Raw genomic sequence first — 23,871 nt, forward strand, 5'->3', positions numbered from 1 at the left:
AGTGACATTTAGTTAGTTTTGAGAAATAAAAGACTGAAGGTTCACAGCAACTTATTTATTCAAAAATATGTATGAATATACATGTGGTCTGGTGCATAATGGGTGTGAAAAACTTTTACAAGCATTTTGAGCCTTGCAGCACATTATTTAATTACAGTTTGAAACTTAAAACTACAGAGAAACAATGTAAAATATCCATGTACATCAGATTATTTTGTTGTCACATCACATTAATGCACTTCAGTTCAAAATATAAAGTAAAGTTTTCTTGTTTTTATATTATATTCATATATAGATCTATTTGGCAACTGAAACACACAGATATAATTTCAGCATTTATGTAATACAGCATTAGTAAGCAATTTTTGGAATTAGGAGAGAACATTGGAATATACTTAAGGCGATGATTATGCTTCCCCATTACTCATCTTCTTCATTACTGTCACTGCTCATTTCTGATACTTCAGCCAGAGACTCTTATAGAATTCATGGTATATTGGGGGTACATACATTAGAAGGCTCTGAATATCTTTCAGTTTCTCAGGGCATAGAGTGCACCCTAATGGATACAGTGTAGGTAGTGTAATTTGACTTAGAGAACAATGGCGAGCTTTTAAGCTTTTATTTAAATTCACTGAAGAGTATTCCTCTATGTCATTGTGGCTGTATTTGTACTCCATTATCCCTGGCTTCTCTTTTGAAAATTTCATTTCCTTAATCCTAAGCCACTCAACATTTTCTCCAGAAAGATTTACTTTTCTGTTAGTCATTGCTTTTTCGAGTAGCATAGTACTTTTGAAGTCACTACAATCCATTTTTACAACTTCAAATTTACCTTTCTTCACTCTGGCATTCTCAATAATACAATAAAGCTGTTCAGGGGCAAATATTTCTGGATAATGCCATGGTTTCCCGTCTATATCCCCAAAATCACTGTCATTCGGAAGATACAAGTGACCAGGTTCAGCAAATTTGTGCGTAATTTCCTCAATGTTAGTTTTGTCACTCTGAACCAAATACATACAAATTGTCATAATTTTAAAATTCCTGTTTTGCACCCCACACGAATCTGACCATACTACCATCCTTAGACCAATATCGTGAGATTCGATATACTTCAATACACAAGAGCCTACCTCTTGAGCTCCCCTTGAAGCGATAACTTTCATTCCAGCAATGCATTACCGCCTGTCCACTTTTAAAGTCATGAATTCCAAGATTAAAGCAGGAGAGTTGATGTTTATAGTATGCAACACCTGTTGTCAATTTTGGCAGCAGGAATGCTTTCTGCAAATCAAATGAAAAACTGTAAGATTATCTTCTGTCTTGGAGTTCTCCATATCCCTTTTCAGACAATCTCTTGCAGCTTCAGCCTTCCTGTGGTGCAATTCCTGCTCCTTTTGTAATCTTCGTAGTTTCTCAGTGTCTGCCTCACCAGCTGAAAGTGTCTCCTCTGCTGTAATTAGCGTGTTCAGCCTGTCACATGTTTGACATGTATCCTTTTGAGGAGGCTTGAAACTGAGATTGAAGTCTCGTCTAAATATTTTTTCGTACAGTGATTGACTGGAAGGTTTAACATTGAGATCTTCTTCTTTCAGCGTATCAATGAATAATCTGCACATCAAACTAAGATTAAGTCTACTGTCCAAGTACTTTTTTGACGAATCTCTTCTGCAATAGTGACTCAATGTACTGGGAAAACTATTAATGTGATTATGAATGTGAATAATAACTGAGTCAGCACTTTTATTATGAGGTATGTGTTTTCCATGCTGTTTCCATAAAGAGCTTGTCTTTGCTTTGGCTATGGCTCGGTGCACCCTGCGACCAGAAATCTGTAGTGTCTTTAGATAAGTTTCTTTGCACACCTTCACATCATTTCCATCTGCACTAGGAATATAATAGTGCCTAGAAAACCACTTCTTGTCAGTTTTAGAACGCTTCCTTTTGATGGGAATATTTTTAACTGAACCATATATTATTGATATCTGCACATCCCAAGACCCACTTCCATAAAATGTGTCGAAAAACTTTCTTTTCTCCTCACAATTTACTTTTTCCCAGCATTTTTGTCTATATTACAATTAAAATCAACAAATGTCTTTCCTGGGACACTCTCTCCTTTACTGTTAACGTAAGTTTCCCCACTATTTCACTTCTTCTTCCTTAGGGTTTTCTTCCATTGTTCCCTGTTACCTTTTTTTCTTTTATTTCCAGAAATTTCATGTTCATCTGAAAAACAAATTACTTAGATCTACAAATTCATTTTCAAAACTGATTTATTAATAATGCCAATCATGAGACCAAGTTACGATATTCCGTTTCATTACTTTGGTAGCTAACGAATACGCGAAATACAATTCTTTCAGGGACTCTTCTGCCAGAGTGAACCGTCTCCACATTACATCGCATTTCCTGCCCTAAATAAAGAGGTATTTCTTTCCATGGGGTCAATTTTTCTCTCCTCTCATTATTTATGGCAGCACTGGCCGAATTATCGACATACACTCACTATCGATTGTGCAGTGACCTTAGATTTACTACTTGGGATCATGGTTCATTCTGGCATGTGAGGTAAACAACATAACCTCCAATCAACGAGTTTATTGTATAAACTAAAGTATCACTAGTTATTAAAATCCACTTACCATTTGATGATTGAGAGGCACCATCACTAGGTTTATATACATCAGAAGAACTAGAACTAAACGACTCGTCTTCACAATTATCGTCTTTTCTGCCATTGCGCGGGAACGTGCGCCTGAGCTATATACCGCGGTAGCCATCTTGTGATGCCACATGGTTCACTTTGGAATAAGAGAATGAATAGTACCAACTTTCTGCCAAAGAAACCCCTTGCTACAGCCACGAAGCAAGGCGAGTTGTCAGATAGTTCATTTTGTCATAGGACAAAATGAAACCCTATCATTTTAAAATGGTGAAGAACTCAATTTTTTTGGAATGTCGCTAAGTTCATTCTGGCATAAGACCACTCAAATATAAGTAAAGCAAATAACTACTCTAATAATAATTGTTCAGATTTTTTGATTAGGTATGTTGAAAATACTCTTAACAGGACATTGTGTACAGCATATTTTTCCAAAATGGTACTTCAGAAACCAGCTTTATTATTTACTGTCATTTCAAAGATATACCCTCCAAACATAATATGCAAAATTATCTTTTGGGGTGTGCTTGAATCCTTAAAACTGAAATTGGGCACAAACAAAAAATATGTATTGCATTATCTTGCTCCCTCTACACACCCGCCACATTTCATCAAGATCATTTATTGGCACATGGGAATGATACCTTTTGCCTTTCGAGTGGAACTGATGAAGAGATCATTTCAATCACAAAGAAGTTGCCTGGTTTTCATTGATTGATTTTAACTGTTTGTTTGATTTTTTGTTGTTTGACAAAGCACTGAACGTTATTTGGCAGAGAAAATGTAACTATGTGCAGCCCAGTGCTGCCATTTGTATTTTATTAATTTGGATGTCAAGTTACATAACATATTCCTTTTGTGTTCTTTGTTTGATTGAATGAATTATCTAGCCTGGAAAGTTCATAAATCTTGTATGGGAGAAGGAGCAAAGAATTGCTGTTAATTCAGAATTCGAGTTGACTCATTAACAAAAACAGAAATCCTTTTTCACACAACTTACATATTTACTTACCTTTCAGATAATAAATCCTGTAAAGGAGACAGTAACTTGCTGTTCATTAAAAATTAGAGTTAATAACACATTCAGAAATCCAGAAGTCTTTACTTTTTTTTGTCAACTTCCCTGTTCAGATCTCAAAATTTGTCAGGGAAAACGCTAAAACTATGTCAATAAATCAGTGAATTGTCAGGGAATTTCATTTTTGGAAGCTTGTGGCAACCCTGAGTGTGTACTGTTCCCGACCAGCTCTGACAACTGTGCATCACATGCCTATCCCGTGCACCTGTCACCCCTTCCTCCCTCATTCCTATCCAACACCCACACTAATTCTTTAAACAGTTGATCTCCCATATGTAAAACAGGTATTTCTTTTTTGTGCATCCAGTGTTTATAGCTTTCATAACTATGTGTCATACAGTGATACAATTTTACACGTACACTCAGTGGTATATATTGATACTGTCAGAAAGATGTGTTTGGAATACAGTTAGTAATAAAGAAGTAATAAGTTAAAACATCTTGCCTGATGATGAAGATTTAGTGCATGAACTGCAAAAATGAAGTGAGCAATACACATTGTTCTGTCCATTATTTTGCTGGGGATGCCAGTAAGAAAAATTTGGAAAAGATTTGAAATTCTGTCTGAGGTCTGTTAAGTCACTGGGGCTGGCCTCAGCGACCAGAGACAGTTGTCATTTATTTGTGAGTTGTGCTTGTATGAATGTGTGTGTGTTTTCTACATGAGAACGAGGTCTTGTGGCCGAAAGTTCAAATGTGTAGCAGTCTTTTTGATGTGTTTGTCTGCAACTCAGCAACTCCTCTGTATGGTGATCAACAGTCTATCCTTTCCATAACATTATCGTTTTTCCATCCTGGATTTTCCATTGTTTGATTTCATTTTTTCTTTTATTTTTCTTTCTTTTTTCATAGAGTGAACTTTTTATTTGACACAATAGCTTTAAAAAGGGAGATACCAAGCACTGTTCCAATTTAATGGCTGCAAAGGTGAGTGGCATCGAGAAACAGTTGAAAATGATAAAGTTGAACAAGACCCCAGGGTCTAATGAAATCCCTGTCATAGTCTGCAAAAAATTTGAAGGTGGTACACCAGGTTGCATACATCAGCACATTGTTCAAATAATGGAGAAATGCAATCAGTTACAAATGAAACAGCTTACAGAATATTTGTGCAAGTCATCCTAGAATATTGCTCAGTTGTGTGGGACCCATCCCAATAGGTTTAACATGGGGTATTCAACACATACAAAAAGGGACAATACAAATAGCCACAGTTTTTTTTATTCGTGGAAGAGCATCAAGGAAATGGCAAAGAATTTGAATTGCCAGACACTTGAAATAGACCCCAGTTATCCCATGAAATCCTCCTTGTAAAAATTTAGAAATCAGTTTTAAGTGAGGAATATAGGGATATACTATAGCCCCCTAAGTATCACTCCCATATGGACTGTGAAGATAAAATTAGACTATTTACACCATGCACAACAGCAGTTAAGCAGTAATTCTTTCTGTGTACCATACACAAATGAAGCGGGAAAAATTGTAATATGTGATACAATGGAAGTGCCCTCAGTGATGTGTTCACAGTGGTTTGCAGAGTATGGGTGTAGATGTTGATGTCTGCCAATGCTCTCTTTACCTTCAGTGTTTTGACAATAGTATTAGATTTCTTTGTCTCTGTCTGTTATCGACTCTTGCTTAAATTATTCCTTTTTATTGTGCTGTGTTAAAAGAATAGTGCTATATCATAAAAAATACAGGTTAATGAATATGTTTTCCACTGTACGATGTGAAATGAGATTTATTGCAGAACTTATTTAAGTTTTCATTTTTTGTATAGTGATGGATGTACGAGAGAAGCATGTTGATGATGCAAACTTATTTAAGTCTTCATTTTTTGTACAGTGATGGATGTAAGAGAGAAACATGTTGATGATGCCAGTCGATGGAAAGCAGCTCGTTCCGCATTTGAGCACAAGATGCGTGACACTGAAGAAAAACTGCATGGTCTAGAAAGAGAACTGAAAGAAAAGGACAGTCACTTGAAATGTGTGAAAATGCAGCTGCAGCAGATAAAAGAGGCAAAGGATAAAATCATAGGAGAACTTACTTCAGTAAGTATGAACAAATGAATTTGTTGATGTCTACATTGAACAGTGCATAATAATATAAGGATACTGGTACAATGTTAGAATTTAATAACATTTGTACTGGAACTGTACAAAACCAAAATACATTGAATGTTACTTTTTGATATTAAATGCATTTTCTGTTTACATAACAGTATCCACTAGTGTGAAAAATTTTCTGATGTAAAACTTCACTAGGAACGAAAATTTAAACTTCATAATGATAAATACAATAAGAATGATAACTAGCAGGAAATGTTAGCTTAGAGTTCACAGCAGGCTTTTGTAATATGAGGATTTATTTGACCTAATTTTATTTGGTTCCAGTCTCTGGGGCTTCCTTTCCTTAGCATGCTGCCTTCAAAACATCTCTTGACTAACACTGACATCCTAGTTACATTTCCAAAGTATTGGAGTCAGCGATGTTCCTTTTTAACAGATTGGGAGCAAAAAGGAACAGAAGCTGAAAGTTGTAAATTACAGAGTAGTAAATAAAATTATTAGGCATTATACGTAAATGAAAATAAGTGCATTGTTGATAATATTAAGAGAAGGAAAGTTGCTACTCACCATATAGCGGAGATGCTGAGTCACAGATAGGTACAACAAAAAGACAATCGCAATTATAGCTTTTGGCCATTAAGGCCTTCGACAACAATAGACAGACATAAGCGCACACACACACACACACACACACACACACACACACACACACACACAAAAAACTGCTGTCTCAGGCAACTGCGTGAGTATGTGTGTGTGTGTGTGTGTGTGTGTGTGTGTGTGTGTGTGTGTGTGTGTGTGTATGTGTGTGTGTGTGTGTGTGTGTGTGTCTATTGTTGACGAAGGCCTTAATGGCCAAAAGATACAATTGTGAGTGTCTTTTTGTTGTGCCTATCTGCGACTCTGCATCTCCGCTATATGGGGAGTAGTAACTTTCTTTCTCATAATATTGTTACATTCCATCCTGGATTTTCCATTGTTAGATTTGTTTATAAAGCAGAAATTAAGCAGTGTAGTTCAAGAGATGATATCCAAATTTGTATATGGTAACGATATACTGCTAGACAAACAACAGCTGTCATAAAAAAACAAACAAAAAAAATATAAAAAAACAAAAATAAATAAAAAAGTTGTTATATTAACTTAATTATGTTGTTAAATTAACTTAATTATGTCATGTATTGGAAAATTTGACTCATTCCACATCATTACGAAATATCGTATTCATGATCCATGGAACTAGTATTAATCTAATCTAATCTAATCTAATCTCTAGGCATAGGAAAATATGCGGGCTGTTGAAAAGCAAGTTCTGTTACTGTCTGGTGTGTGGGTTGCAGAGTGATTTTAGCATAGCTGTGTCACCCAGCTCAGTAAAACTCTGGCAGTGGCATGAAAAGATTATTGAACTGTTTTTTACACTATAACTGTAAATAAGAAGAGCCACTATCATCAAAATTCCCATTGTCTGTGGATTACATACCATAATCCATTTTCTGTGTGTGAAAAACATGGAAGCTAAGCTGTAAACAGTCATAGTGAACTTTCTGCAGTATACAGAGAGAACAATGTGAGCGATAATGCCGTAAGATAATAGTGCCTTTTGTTTTGGGCAGCTCAGATGAATGCTGTGATGATGTTAGAAGTAGATAGCCATTTATTTTGACGAATGAACATGTTCCAAAGATTAATGATGGAATTAGTCAGTTTCTCATTGCATGTCGTGGACAATGTTATACAAACTTGCGACTGATAAGCTTGATTATCACATATTTTGTGCATGATGGGTCCTAAAGCTTCTGACTGATGTTCATAAATCAAATAGGTTGGAAGCCATGTTAATATTTTTGATTTGGTATGCTGCAGAAGGAGATGACTTCCAGCTTCAACTGGGAATTGTTTGATCATCCACTGCATAGCCCTGATTTGTCACCCAATGATTATCACTTGTTTCCCAAGACGAAAAAACAGTCAAGTTCTCGGCAGTTTGAAGATGAGAGTGAGTTAAAGGAGAGTATCAAATCATGTAAAGATGCTCTTACATATATATTTTACTGGTTTTGCTGCTGTAGGACTTGAAAATGGAAGCTTTACAAAGAGAAATAAATCTGGCCATATGTCTAATATGGATAATGTGCCTTGTACACTTTTCAGATATTAAATTTCCTCAGTTATAAAATGAAAAAAGTAACTTTGAAACAATAACAGCACAAATTCATATTACTTCATTTTATTATCTTTTTTGGCATGTAACACACCACCTAACAATGCCTAAACTCATCCAGTTTTGTTTTAACAGTTAAGCTCATTTCACATTCATGCTGAAGTAACCATTGGTGCATTGCATTTCCACATTAACAAGCAGGTTATCACTGTTCATGGAAGCCTTTTCATTTGTTCCACCAAAAGAAGTTGCTAACCAACAACCATCAACCTGTGTCTTCCAGTTCCATGAATAATTCCGCCCGTCTTTCTGTGAATGAACCGAACCACTAAAATACCTGTATCTTACAATCTGAGAAAATACTTTCAACTTGTAATCATAGTTTCTAGTTAATTCTTCAGACCATTTATGCATTTATGCATGCGACCACTTCTTTTGGAACCCCTTACGGAACTCCTAGCTCGCATACATATGCATGACCAGTAGTGTTTAGGCATTGTTGACACTAAATAGACAAGACACCGCATCCAACAGACAAAGAGTGCACTCACTTTCAAAAGTTTCAGGAACCAGTGAAACACAAGGAGTGTGATTATTACTACCTTGTAAAACCAAAAGTAGCAGTACTCCTTACAAACTCAGCTTGACTCACAGGCAGCAAAATTCTACAAAGAGGGCAAAAAAGGGAAAACTTCTTCCTTGGTATGGCAGATGCCTTAATATAGGGGACAATTATGTAGAAAAATAGCTGGCACTTGTAGCTGAGCTCTCAATGTATGGGCTTCTTTACATAAATTAATGGAACTTGCTTTCTAAATAGTCCTCATAGACAGTGATTTGTGATTGTTTGAGATGTGGAGTGTTGAAGAGAAGCAATGGCTGTAATAAACAATGCCAACAGTATCAACAATAATGAAAATATAATAATAATAATAATAACATTAAAATGAAAGCATGTTAGTAAAACAATAAAAAACAAACAGAAAATAGCTGACAGCTTAGTATGTCTGTCTGTCACATGGAGGCCTTGGGCTCAGTATCTAATTCTACTAGGGATTTTTCTTTAATGAAAGGATTCACACATGGACCACCACTTAGACTTTTAGGGACATCTTGCATGAGAATAAGTGGTTCCAGTCTTTAGAACCAACATTAACAGGTTGGAGAACTCTGCTGTCAGATGGTAAATTCAACAAAGTATGTTGCGGCAGTTGGTCATCATTACTTGATTCTCTGGGCCTGCTTGCAAAGTTTGTCCTTTGATTAAGTCTGATACAAGTTACAAAATAATCCCAACATACAAATGTCCTTCCAATTCCTGCCTAGTTGTCTCTGTATCACTTATTCTACCATTCCACCTCTGATTCACATATGCTTTGTTGTCCAACAGTCTATTTTTTAATCTTGTGGCTTCTATCATTGTCCCTATAAGATTTATTTCTACAAGGCTTTAAATGAGAGCATTGCATCTGGAATTGTTTTAAATAAGGGGAAGTTTCCCAAGTTTGAAATGTAAGTGTGGACATTGTTGTAGCCTTCTGTCAGAAAATTGACTTGTGAGAGGATTTGCCCATTTGAACACCTACATATGACTTTGAACATGCTGTGAAATTCCAGCAAGGGAAGTTGTACAGAGATGTCACTTAACTATGAGCATCCAGTCCAACTATAAGGAGCTTAGCATGATGAATAAAGTGATTTCCACGTAGGAAAGGCTTAGGAATAGGTACTTAGGCAATATGAATGGCAACAGAAATTCTCAGGCACAGGTATGTAGTCATGGCCAATATAAGGAGGAAAATCCACACAAGCGTGTGTTGTGGACATATGAAAAACAGCTAAACTTGATAGCCAAAGTTACTAACAGCGAGATGAAAATTTCACCCAGATACACAGACTAATGCATGAAAAGACACCACAACATGCAAAATTAGGAACCTCATTATGTTTATAGCATATCTATTCTATAAAAGTAAGACCTGTGCAGAATTGTTGCATAAATGTGTAGCTGTAGTCGTATGTTAAAGAAAGAGTACTGACAAATAAATTATCTGTGGTACCATACATTGTACCTCAGTAGTAAGTAATATCTATAATTTTTTGTGGTTTAATTTACTGTTTTTGAAAAGACTACCTCAGCAATTTTGCAATTTATTTCTCTAAATTATTCAAGAAATAATTTATTTACATGATGTGTATCATTAAATTAACATTTTTAGAGCACTTCATGTAAGACATCATTTAAATGTAAATCAGCCATAAGGCTCAAAAATTGTAAATTTGATATTGTGTTGAGATACGATGCTAGTGACAGCACTGCTGGAAAAGAAGCAGTAAAAAGCAACAGCCAGTTACACATTGGATAGCTATGTGTGTGAGGGAGCATACAGGATAGAAGGATTGGATGATAATTGTTGTTTGGGGATGAAAAGGGGTACTTTGTCTGTGAAATAATGGTTTGAACAGTTTGTGCTTGGAGATAGTGGTATGAAGATTTCATGTGAGGACAGTAAAGACAAGTTGTTTTCTTAGTTTCTGAGTGGTGTACAGCTGCATAGTAAAAATAATTTTGTGAGATTTAGATATTTCCGTGAAGAATTTTATGTTTTGAACTCTTAAAATTTTCATCACGTATTATGTCAAAGAAGTAATATTGTAGGAAATGAACTTTGTTCTTCATTTAGTGAGATATTAGTGAAACACCATGAGAATTGTTTGCGGGCTTGCTTTGCTATCTCAACAGTTTTTAGAAGGAGAAGGACTTGGATTATTTTAAAGAAGACAAACACTTTGGCTTGAAACTATAGGCTACAGTATTGTCTAGTTTAATCAAACATATTGACTGTAGCTGCTTACATTCTTTTTATGCTGAATTTAAAAATCTCTGCAAACAAAATTTATAAACATTAATTTAAATAAGGAGCAGTTTTATCAGTGGCTCACAATTGGCTCCTAAGTAGTTATTTTTGAGCCAAAGACTACTTCACATCAGGTTTTGAGCTTTTGTACACCCATGGTGTCAAGCACAAATGAATTTATAATTTAAGTGTTAAACAGAGGACATATAAACAGTCACACTAATTTTTCTTCAATTTTGACCTGTTCATAGTCATAAAGTTTTAATTATCACCTCAAAGAAAAAAATAAATAAATAAAAATAAAAAATAAAGATATGTAATAATTTTTTGTTTGTTTGTGGGTACATATCTACAGTCCTGGAACATATTGAAATCCTCATGCCACAGTACTGTAGCATGCCTCTAGAGGAGACAGAGGAGCCAAACAAAGTGACGCAGCCCATTGATAAAGTGGAGTATCATGTGGAAATTTGTTTCCTACATTCGAAGGGAAACAATGTTGCCACAGTCATACAGTGTTGGTTAGTCCTACCACATACTGTTTGTGTGATCTATAAATGTTCCAATGTTTCCTAGGATATGCACTTCATGCATTTAATTGTGTGCAACAATACGACGTACGGCAACCTTGTTAGTATAAAGTTGTCAGGTAGCACACACACTTCCTGTGCTGCAAATCAAGTTAGAATTATGAAGAATAAAGTGGCAGACCATCTGTCTGTGGAGAACTAGGAATCACAGAAGAAGTGAAGGCCCTGGTGCTCAATGATCAAAATATCACAAATGGAAAAAATGAAAACTACTCATGGGTCGATTTTTTACGTCTTGCACAATATTTTGAACATGACAGAGGTTGCCACCTGTTGGGTTCCATAACAGCTCATACACATTAAAAAAGCCTGGTGAACCTAGGTAGCAATGGGATGATTGCAGCTGTGTCAATCCATTCTAGGTGACTTCAATAGCTCCCTAATCACTACGGATGATGAATGTATCAATATGACCCCAATACAAAGGACCAAAGCAAGCAATGGAAACAAGTGAATTCACCACCCCAGAGGATAAAGACCTAACCATCATGAGGGTGATGTGGATTGTTTTTTGGGATTACTATGGGGAAGTGCTAGCAGATAATGCTCACAAAGGTTAAATTGTTACAGGCTCATGGTACCAAAATCTCCTGATTGTATTACAGGAGACTGTAAGAATGTTTATTAATGCTCTCCACATAATGAAACAAATGAGGAATTTCAGAAAATCTTGATTCCATCCTCAGCAGGCTCATACAAGAATCCTAGCTTTTTACATAAATGAATAAAAAGCAGTCCACTTACTCATTGAACTATGAGAAAAAATGTCTTCATCATACTTACTAATAACTAGAGACCGGATTATATGCATTTGCATGTTGCATATGCATTTGCATATTTTGCTCCTTTTTACCAGTTACTGCATATTTTAACTAAAAGCTAGTGACGATGCATATTTTTGCTCTATGTTTACAATATTTTAAAAATTTAGACAGGCAGTCTCTAGCTCGATCTAGTTTTGATGTCTCACAGACTGACCGCAACCTAGAACTGCAGGCATTCACTAACCAAGAGGCCACTGCTTAGCGAAATCATTACAGAAGAGGAACAGGAACAGGCAGACAGAGTCAGTGCTCCTGCGCCCCTGATTAATCCCCTCTGCTGTCACACCATATGCGTCAGCAACAATTAAATTAAACTACACAAGCTTTTAGTCGCACTTCCATTGTTTCAGTTTAGCTTTCTATTTGTTTGTACATTGTTGAACATGTTTACAATGTGTAGTGTGTAACATGTTGTGCGCTATGCCACCCGAAAAAGAAATATCGTTTTGTTGATAGCTGACGATCCTGGAACATTTATGTATGATGGAATTGTTTTATATTGTCAAGTTTGTGAGAAAAATGTTTCATGCAAAAAAATGTTTCAAATACACCTGAATGTCAAGACAAGTCTTCATATCTCAAGAATGCAGAAGAAAGGACCACAACAACAACTCCCGACAACAACATGTTGCAGTAGCAGGGATTTGTCAGAAGGTAAGCAAAAAAGTCGGTTTGACATGGATCTATGTGAAGCATTTGTTGCAAGCAATATTCCTCTTCACAAACTTACAAACCTTATCCTCAAAGGCTTCTTGCACAAATATTGCTTAAATCAAAATATACCAGATTAATCGACATTGCATAAAAATTACATACTGACAATTTACGTAAATGTTCTTTAAGAAATATGCAGTGAACTCAAAGATAGTATTATCTGGATTTCAGTTGACAAAACTACAAACACTTGTGACCATTACATTGGAAATTTAATTGTTGGCGCTTTAAAAGAAGAGCCTTCATCTTCCTATTTAGTGGCCTGCAAAGAACTTGAAAAAGTAAATCGTTCTACAATGACCAGATTTGTGAATGAGGGGATTAGAAAAATATTTCCAGAATCGTCTGCAGATGAAAGGGTGTTTGTGTTTATTTCAGATTCTGCTCCATATATGATGAAACCAGAAAAATCCCTCTGAGTATTTTATCCCAATTTGATTCATGTGATGTGCTTTGCTCATGGAATACATCGTTTTGCTGAAGAAGTATGTTCCACATTTGTGAATGTAAATAAACTGATTTTGTCCACAAAGAAAGTGTTTCTAAAGGTTCCTGCTTGCATCAAGACCTACAAAGAAAAACTACCAAATGTACCTCTACCTTCTGAACTAGTGGTAACTCATTGGGGTATGTGGGTCGAAGCTGTGTTGTTTTACAGTGAACAGTTTGAGGCCATTAGAGGGGTAGTTAATGACTTCAATAGTGCAGAGGTTTTGGCTGTTAGCCATTGCAAAGGAGCTTTTAGCGATTCCTGTGTTAAAAAATATTAAAAAATACATTGTTGTGATTAGCGCTCATTTTCCCCATATACCTGCAAGTATTAAAAAGATTGAAACTCAAGGTTTGGTGTTGAATGAATCTATTCAGTTAATGAATAAAATTATTCTAGTGAGCTCCTCATTGCCAGAGGTATTCCCAAGAAAACTTAAACAAAAGTTTGAAAAAATTTTAAACAATAGCCCAGCCTTTGAACACTTGTGCCAAATTGATAGTGTTATTAATCAGTTGGGTGAACTTTTACCAGAAACAGTAAATGCCAACATAGCACCCAAATTCAAATACTGCCCAGTTACCTCAGTTGCTGTAGAACGGTCCTTTTCTGCTTATAAAAATGTTTTGAGTGATTAAAGACACAGTCTTACTACTGAAAATTTGGAAAAGTACAAGGTTGTTTATGTTTACAATAGTACAAAAATGTAAAATAAATTGTAAATGATGCTTTGGTCCAATAGTATTAATTAAAAGTTAATGCTGTTCAAAAAATTCATGATTGTATGTCGTTTTTTAAATAAAGTATTATGGTGTTTTTCAGCGTGCCTGCATGCAATACATCTCGAAGTTGGTCCTGTACATCTCGATTTTTTTGCTGCAACTCACTTGCATCACATCCACTTGTTACCAACAACAACAGCAAAGAAGGAATAATTCTTGAAACACCGTATGCATCCCCATTTTGAAAATTTTTAGAAAATAATCCCAGAAAGACCTAACCTCTACCAGAAAGTATCCAGAAAATAATATCAGCATTCTAAATGTACCGATTTTTCGCATGTCTAGCACTCTTCCTCTTAACTGATAGGCACAGGTTCAACTTTGAGATATAATGCATGCAGTAATTACTATGCTTTTTATTATTTGATCTTGCATATTTCAACACTTTTCATGCATTTTTACGCATTTTTTGTGCATATTTGCATGCATATTTTAAGGTTTTTATGATGCATATAACCCAGTCTCTAGTAATAACAGTTGACTTCTTCCCTGTTGTTGGCATGTATCTTTTCTCTATTTATTTATGCTTCTACAGCCTTCAATTCATCCCCTAGCAACTCCTTCTCAGTCATTTTGAACTTTCTGCAGGTATCATTTTTTAGATGTCTGTATTCCCTTTTGCATGCTTCATTTGCAGTAATTTCATATTTTGTACTTTCATCAGTTAAATTCAATATCTCCTGTGTTATTCAAGGATTTCTACTAGGCCTTGTCTTTTTATCTATGTCATTCTCTAAAGTCTTCCAACGATTGCGATCCAAATGGCAGTTATACTCCATGCGCACGTCCACAAAGCTTTGTCTGTACTCCTCTTTCATCCTACTAATGGCTATATATGCAACTGAGACTAGGAAAATCAGTACGCAACCTCAATGTTTTCCACCAACAATGCTTGAGACAACGAAGGCTTTCCTGGCGTAATAATTGATAATATTCTTCTCGGGTATGCAGCCGATTTTTCGTGAAGACGTTATGATCTGGCTGCATACCCGAGAAGAATATTATCATGCTTGAGACAAATTTTGAAGATCAGTTTTCATGATCACGTTTAATGTTTAAGTGCTGAGAAGAAGTGGTCCACACAGCCTACACAAAATGATTTCTGAAAGAAGACTGAAGCTTTTGGGGCATGTTCTGTGCATGAAACATGGAAAAGTCCCTAGATCAGCATTGGTTTACATTGTTAGCCACTGCAAGCAGAAGACATGCTTTTAGCTGCTCCACAATTTTCTAAAGTTTGATTGTGATAAAATGACACTGCAGTGTTCATCTTTGGCATATCAGTGTAGAAGGCATCACATATTCCGCCAAGTAAAGAATCCAAGCAATTTGTAAGTTTATTTAAATATATAAGATGACTGCTGAATTTTCATTTGTGTGAGGCTGCCTTTGCCACACAGGTCTGATTTAAAATTTTGGATTCTAGCATTCGGCTGTTCATTTCGTTTTTGCATAATATTTCATGTATCATGATACATCATGTTTTTTCAACAATGATATGACTAAGTCTGCTGAAACTTGTGTGTGACATTATCTATTGCTGTGGCTATCATTATATGACCTTTGATTTTCGTTTTAACAACAGTTCTTCTCATTCACCAGAACCATAGTCTTGTGAAATGGCATTGGTGACCAAGATGTTTAGTGCCCAACAATTTTAAATCCATCCATCCATCCTATTTTTTTGAACATTTACGAGTGGTGCAAAAAACTCATATGATATTGTCAGTTGTAAACTTATGTTTGTGTTTTTAGAAACTTTTGACCTTAGTATCCAGGGGTAACAGTCTGGATGATTGACTGATCTGGCCTTGTAACATTAACCAAAATGGCCATGCTGTGCTGGTACTGCGAACAGCTGAAAGCAAGGGGAAACTACAGCTGTAATTTTTCCTGAGGGCATCAGCTTTACTGTATGGTTAAGAGATGATGGTATCTTCTTGGGTAAAATATTCTGAAGGTAAAATAGTCCCCCATTCAGATCTCCAGGCGGGGACTACTCAGGAGGACATTGTTATCAAGAGAACAAAACTGGCGTTCTACGACTCGGAGTGTGGAATGTCAGATCCCTTAATTGGGCAGGTAGGTTAGAAAATTTAAAAAAGGAAATGAATAGGTTAAAGTTAGATATATAGGGAATTAGTGAAGTTCGATGGTAGGAGGAACAAGACTTCTGGTCAGGCGAATACAGGGTTATATATACAAAATCGAATAGGGGTAATGCAAGAGTAGGTTTAATAATGAATAAAAAGAATAGGAGCAGGGGTCAGCTACTATGAACAGCATAGTGAATGCATTATTGTAGCCAAGATAGACACAAAGCCCATGCCTACCACAGTAGTACAAGTTTATATGCCAACTAGCTCCGCAGATGATGAAGACAGTGAAGAAATGTATGATAAGATAAAAGAAATTATTCAGTTAGTGAAGGGAGACAAAAATTTAGTAGTCATGGAGGACTGGAAATTGATAGTAGGAAAAGGAAGAGAAGGAAAAGTGGTAGGTGAATATGGAATGGAGGTAAGGAATGAAAGAGGAAGACACCTGGTAGAATTTTGCACAGAGCATAACTTAATCATAGCTAACACTTGGTCTAAGAATCATGAAAGGAGGTTTTATATGTAGAAGAGGCCTGGAGACACTGCAAGGTTTCAGACAGATTATATAATAGTAAGACAGAGATTTAGGAACCAGGTTTTAAATCATAAGACATTTCCAGGGGCAGGTGTGGACTCTGACCACAATGAATTGTAGATTCAAACTGAAGAAACTGCAAAAAGGTGGGAATTTAAGGAGATGGGACCTGGATAAACTGAAAAAAAAACAGAGATTGCACAGAGTTTTAGAGAGAACATTAGGGAACAATTGAAAGAAACAGGGGAAAGAAATACAGTAGAAGAAGAATGGGTAGTTTTGAGAGATGAAATAGTGAAGGCAGCAGAGGATCAAGTAGGTAAAAAGACGAGGACTAGTAGAAATCCTTGGGTAACAGAAGAAATATTGAATTTAATTGATGAAAGGAGAAAATATAAAAATGCAGTAAATGAAGCACATGAAAAGGAATACACATGTCTCAAAAATGAGATCGAAAGGAAGTGCAAAATGGCTAAGCAGGGATGGCTAGAGGACAAATGTAAGGATGTAGAGGTGTATTTCACTAGGGGTTAGATAGATATTGCCTACAGGAAAATTAAAGAGAACTTTGAAGAAAAGAAATATGGGATCTATCACTATTCATTCACTTGTCTGTGAGTGGTGAAACAGCGAAAGGTCTAGGCATCTATACAGGGGACAGAAACCAGGGAGAACTCAGAATATTACCCATCCTCCTAACCACCAAGTTGAACATGCTGTCTCCCACTGAAACTGAAACTGAGACATTTCACCAGTTGGGAAATGTGCTGAATCCAGTGTCAAGGGGAAGGCGAACACAAAAGGATAGGGGTCTATTAGCCATCGTCAGTTCAGATGTATGGCGAATAGTGGTATCCATTAGGAAAGTCACAGCAAGGGGTGGGAAGGAAAGCCATGTGCATTCAGATTGTGCATTGGGCCTTATTCAACATGTTGAAGAGGCTATTCCGGCATCTATTGAGGGAAAAGGATGTAACCAACTGCAGGTTGTGGAGCATGTTGGGCCAAACAATGCCTTTCATCTGGATTCTGATGTTTGACTTGGATCATTCCAATGATTGGCAGAGCAAGTTGAGAATACCAGCCTTATGAACTGTCAATGAAGCTCACAATCTGCAACATTGTCCCCAGAACAGACTGTGGTCCCCTGGTTCTGAGTCCAAATGAAGGCTTGTAACATAGACTGTGAAGAGTCTGTGTCGAGCTAGGCTGTGACTACCTGGACCTGTGCCATAGTGTTGTGAGCTACAATGCTCCCTAAGAGGTCCAGGTGTACACCCTTCATCTGAGGCTGCCACCCAGGCACCCCACAGGTGAGAGTGTAAAGTTACTAGTGGTTCACTGCCAAAGTATTTGCAACAGAGTGCCAAAATTTGAAGTGATTCTGGAAACAGTGAAGGTCACGTAATACTAAGTACAAAACTGGTTGAAACATGAAGTTGACTGCAGTGATATTTTGGGGGAAAATTTAAGCATGTATCAAAAGGACAAGCTAATGAGAAATGGATGTGGTGTATTTGTATCAGTAGAGAGAAATTAAAATCACTGAGATAGAAATTAAAGCTGCATGTGGCATTGTCTGGGCAAGACTCAGTATGATGGATGGACATAAAATTATAATTGGATTCTTCTGTAAACCACCAGGTCACCTCATGATGTAACCAAACCATTAGAGAAAACCTATTTTGCTAGCAGATGAGTCTCGTAATCATTCTGTATCATTGGAGGAGACTTAAAATCTCCAACAATCAAATGGTACAGTACAGTTTTGTTACTGGCGGGCATGGCAAGACATTGTGTAGAACATTGCAAAATGCCTTCTCTGAAAACTACCTAGAACAGATAGTTTAGAACCCCATTCATGATGGAAATATATTAGCTTTAATGGCAACAAATAGACCTGACCTCTTTGAGGGTTTCCTCATCAAAACTGGTATGAGCGACCATGATCTGGTTGTGGCAACAGTGATTACTAAAGGAAAAAGGACAACTAAAATAAATAGAAAGATGTATTCATTCAGTGAAATAGATTTTAAAAAAATCTGTTGTGTCACATCTCAATGAGGAACTTGAAACTTTCAGCACAGGATAGGTGCTTGTAGACTCACAGTGGCTCAAGTTCAAAAGAACGGTTGACCCTGCAATGGATAGATATGTAGAACAGTTCATAATGGAAGAGACCCTCCATAATATACAGTTACCATAAAGAAACGTCTGTAGCAACAGAGACTACTGCATAATAGGTGTAAAACAGAGCATAGAGCTATAGATAGAGAGAGATGCTGAATGCAACATTGTTGGCTGTCAAGAGAACAATGTGTGCAGCCTTCAGTTACTACTGTATCAGAATATTGTCAAAAGATCTTTAACAAAACTCAAAGAAATTCTGGTTGTATGTAAATGCTGTTAGTGGCAGAAACTGAAATTGAGGTTATCATAGAAGTGACCCACATAATTACTGTCCAATGATTTGTTGTAGAATCTTAGAACACATTCTGAGCTCAAGCATAATGAAGTATCCCAAACAGAATTACCTCCTTCATGCCAACCAGCACAGATTCTGAAAACACTGGTCACGTGAAACACAACTTGCACTTTTCCCACATAACATAAAAGCAGTCAGGTAGATGAAGCAGTTCCTGATTTCTAAAAAGCATTTGACTCAGTACTGCATCCATACTAATTGTCAAAGGTACAACCATATGAGGTATCAAGTGAAATCTGTGACTGGGTTGAGGATTGTTTTGGTAGAGAACACAGCATTTTATTTTGGATGGAGAGTCATCATCAGATGTAAAAGTAACTTTGGCACCTGGGTGTAACACTGTGTAGGGATCTGAAATGGAATGATCGCATAGGCTCAGCCATGGTTAATGCACGTGGTAGGCTTTGGGATATTGGTAGAATACTGTGAAAACGCAATCAGTCTACAAAGGAGATTGCATACAAATCACTCATGTGACCCATTCTGGAATACTGCTCAAGCTTGTGGTACCTGCACCAAATAGGACTAACAGGAGATATTGAACATATACAGGTAATGGCAGCACAAATGGTGATAGATTTCTTTGACCCATGGGAGAGAGTCACAGGGAAGCTAAAGAAACTGAATTGACAGAGTCTTAAAGATTGACATAAATTATTCTGAGAAAGCCTACTTGCAAAATTTCAAGAAATGGCTTTAAATCATGACCCTAGGATTATACTACAGCCTCCTACTTATCACTCATGTAGAGATCACAAGAAAAGATTAGACTAATTACAACACACACACAGGCATTTGAGCAATCATTCTTCCTGCGCTCCAAATGTGAATGGAATGGTAAGAAACTATAATAACTAGTGCAATGGGATGTACCCTCTGCCATACACTTCACAGTGGTTTGCAGATTAGGAGTATAGATGTAGATGTTTTGAAACCAACAGATGGATACAGAAGTAATGGAAAACCTTGTAACACCTGCGTGCATGGGCAAGAATTGTGAGGACGGCCACAGGTGAACTGTTCTTATTTAGGTATTCGAAGATATCTTTCACAAATGTTAAGATTTCATGTGATATATCCCCTACTTCAGTTATACACTTGAAATGTTCACCAGGTATACCATTAAAAAGTTTTATTTGGAACACAAGAAATAACTTCAGAGATTTGGTATTGTCTGTTCATCATTGCAATTAATGACTTAGCTTACCATGTAGGAGCAAATTCAATTGTGTGTTATGCAGATGACATAATACTGCTCAATACACACCATGACACAACAGAACTGCATCAGGCAACACAGGAAAAACTAGAACTAGTAATGAATTGGTTTTCTTCTAATGAACTCCTATGTAATCCTGATAAAACACAAGAACTAATTCTGGGTTTAACTACAGCTGTTGAAATCAAATCAGTAAAATCGTTAGGATTCTACTTTGATTCAAAATTAAACTGGGAGGAACATATTAGCCATATCTGCAAGAGAATAGCAAGGGTGTGGTATCTCATCTGAAGACTGACAGAAGTAGTCACTGATGAGTATCTAAAGGTGGTATATTTTGGCCTGTTTCAATCACACATTTCCTATGGCATTGCTATGGGGACATTCTTGCTTTGTCAGTGAAATTCTGAAAATTAAAAAAAAAAGTAATCAGAATAATGAGCAAAATTAAGCCCAAGGATCACTGCCGCCCCCTCTTTATCAATCACATGATATTAACTGTTGTGAATCTATACATCTACACAGCACTGCTTTATGTCAAAAGTAACTTAAATGAGTTCAAGACCAGAGAGAACATACATCCCCACAACACCAGAGGCACATACCAAGACACAGACTCACAAAGACTGCAAGCTCACACAAAATAATGAGTTTAAAACTCTTCAATAAACTTCCAGCATCTGCTCGGCCACTAACCAGTAATATTTTCAAAGTAAGATTTATGACTGGTTACTCAAACACCCATTTTATAAGATAACAGAATATATTGAAATAATCATTGACATTAATATATAAGAATATTCCTAAAAGAAGTGGAATTAAATTTTAAAAACTTTACTATAAAGTTATTGTTAATTGTATATTTAATGTTCAGACCTATTCCACTGTAAGTGGTCAATGGTGAATAAACTGAACATAATAACTGACTTGTGAAGAAAAAGGAAACACAAAAATAAAAACTTTCTCGACTGAGTGAATGCTCAAATAACTGAGTTCCAAAAGTGACAGTCACAGGTCAAACCTTTTAAAGTCTGCATGAATGAAGTTTGTTACAATGACACTAAGGCTGGCACTTTCCAAGTATGGGAGATGTAGCAAAAACAGAATACTAAGTCCTGTCCACTCGGCGGCATCCTGTTGGCAGAGTGTCACGTCATGGTGATGGCTATGAAAAGAGGAGCTGATTGCGGTAGTGTGTTGTCCAGGCAAGGTCTTCCCAATGACTGTGCACTGGAGCTCCTGACTAACATTGTGGTGTGCGCCTAAATAGTCATTTCGTCGAGTGACACCTATGTTTAGTTGGTTCAAATTTAATTTGGGTGGAAGTAGGAAATGGTTAGGCTTGCATGCACTGATTGGGGCAGTGCACTTGCCTTGGAGCTGCTGCTGGCTTGGGCACTGATGTCACCTTCTGTTGGTCTGGTAATGAGTTGTGTGGTTTGAATTTCCACCTCGCACAGAATGGAGTACTGCTGTGATGATGTACATTGCGCAAGTAGCTGTCTGTTGTACTTGTTGCCATATCAGTTGATCCACTCGCCCTCTAGAATGCGAGACATGAGGAAGAGCAGACTGCTGAGTCTTCCTTGATGTGCATGTCCACTGTCTCCAAGAGAGGGATTCAGGATGTTGATCCACTTCCACGGGTGACGACCAGAATGCTCATCGGCCATTGTCACGGGTACTATCCTCACCCGTGGATGTTGGCTGCACCACTTACAGAAAACTGAGTAGGGTCCTCTGTTGGCGGAGAAGGGCCCTGTTGAGGTCAGAATTGACTGATGTGGCTCAGATGATGGGACTCGTCCAGGAACTCTACTTCGACTGTGGCAAGCAAGTGCTGGAGGCATGTCTCCAGCGAGGGTGGCCACATCTCAAAGTCATAGTCAGTATTGTGTATGAAAAACCTGTGATGGCGAGACAGCTGGGAATGTGGCTTGATTTCAGAGGGGTAGATGACTGGTAGTTGAGATCAGTGAGCGTGGGCATGAAGTCTTTCAGCAGGTGATGTGCATTCTTTAACTGTAGCTCAGTAGGATGAAAGGAAAAAGGACAGGACTCATCTCATTTTTGAAGGTGTGCACAAAGTTTTCTGCCAGTTCATTGGAGACAGGATGAAAAGGGATGGCCTGCACAAGAGCAGTACAGCTAGTGGTGCAGAAATTGGAAAATTCAGAAGAATTAACTGTGGGCTGTTATCTGTAACAATTGCTTCCAGGAGACCCTCAAGGGCAAATATGTGAGCTAGTGCAGTGATGGAATGGGTGGAGGATGTGGGGGTCATCCCAGTCACAAATGGGAAGTTTTTTCTTGTATCTTGGCAATGAGCCAGCAGGAGATTAAAAAGTGGCCTCCAAAATCGAGATGAAAACAGGACCAGGTGGTGGATGTGGTGGGCCAAGGAAAGCAGTGGTGAGGAGGGGTGGGCTCGTTGCTCTGACTTGTTGAACATGAAAACATCAAAGCAATGATGTCTGTGTCCATATCACACCAATAAACATGCTGCAAAGTGAGCCACTTGGTAAACACCACTCCCCTTTGTGGCCCTTGTTTAGCAGTCTGAGCATTCTTTGACAGTGTTTGTGAAATGATCATCCATGTGTGCCCAGTGTCCCCTTGGATTGGAACACACCTTGGATGATGGAGAGCTTGTGGTGGTGTCCCTAAAAAGCCTGGACTTTAGGGTGTTGTATAACCTTCTTGTTGCTGTGCCAGCCTTGTCGTTGGATGTAGGATTTCACTTTCTGGAGTACGAGTTAGTCTCAGTTTGGTGGTTGACCAGTTGGGCATCCAAGAGGAGGCTCATGACACTGTCTTTGGTGTCAGTACCTATGTGACAACACACAAATGGATCAATGTTGAAGGCCAGCTCATTTCTTGTAGGCAGGTAACAACAGGTCAGCATTCACATGATGAATAGTGGGCTTGTAGCAGACGTCATATGAATACTCGGAGAGGAATAATGCCCCAGATCTCGTGGTTTTGGTCAGAACTGCAGCTAAAGCCTTGAAGATTGGTAATAAGGGCTTGGGATCCACCTGTAATGTGAAGGAGCACCTATAAACAAAGTCATGAAATATCTTAATGCCAGAAGTTATTGCTAATGCCACATGTTCTGTTTGGCTGTAATTTCTCTGAGCAGGATTCAAAGTATTTTATACAAAAGTGAGTGGGCATTGTACTCTGCTGGAAAAGTGGGGGAGCACTGCAGCTATCTCATAGTCTGATGCGTCTGTTGCAAGGAGAAAGGGTAACTCCAGGTCATATGTAGTGAGGCCATGAGGCATGTGGGC

General features: G+C 37.4%; 1 protein-coding gene across 1 annotated transcript in view; it reads left to right on the forward strand.

Annotated features, from left to right (window-relative positions):
* Positions 1 to 23,871, forward strand: part of LOC126198732 (uncharacterized) — a 257,125-nt gene that overhangs the window by 68,480 nt on the left and 164,774 nt on the right. The window contains exon 4 of the mRNA XM_049935253.1: positions 5,592 to 5,800. Coding sequence (XP_049791210.1) covers positions 5,592 to 5,800 — 209 coding nt within the window. The remainder of the gene's footprint in view (positions 1 to 5,591; positions 5,801 to 23,871) is intronic.

The sequence above is a fragment of the Schistocerca nitens genome, chromosome 8 (assembly GCF_023898315.1).
Source record: "Schistocerca nitens isolate TAMUIC-IGC-003100 chromosome 8, iqSchNite1.1, whole genome shotgun sequence".
Lineage (NCBI taxonomy): Eukaryota > Metazoa > Arthropoda > Insecta > Orthoptera > Acrididae > Schistocerca > Schistocerca nitens.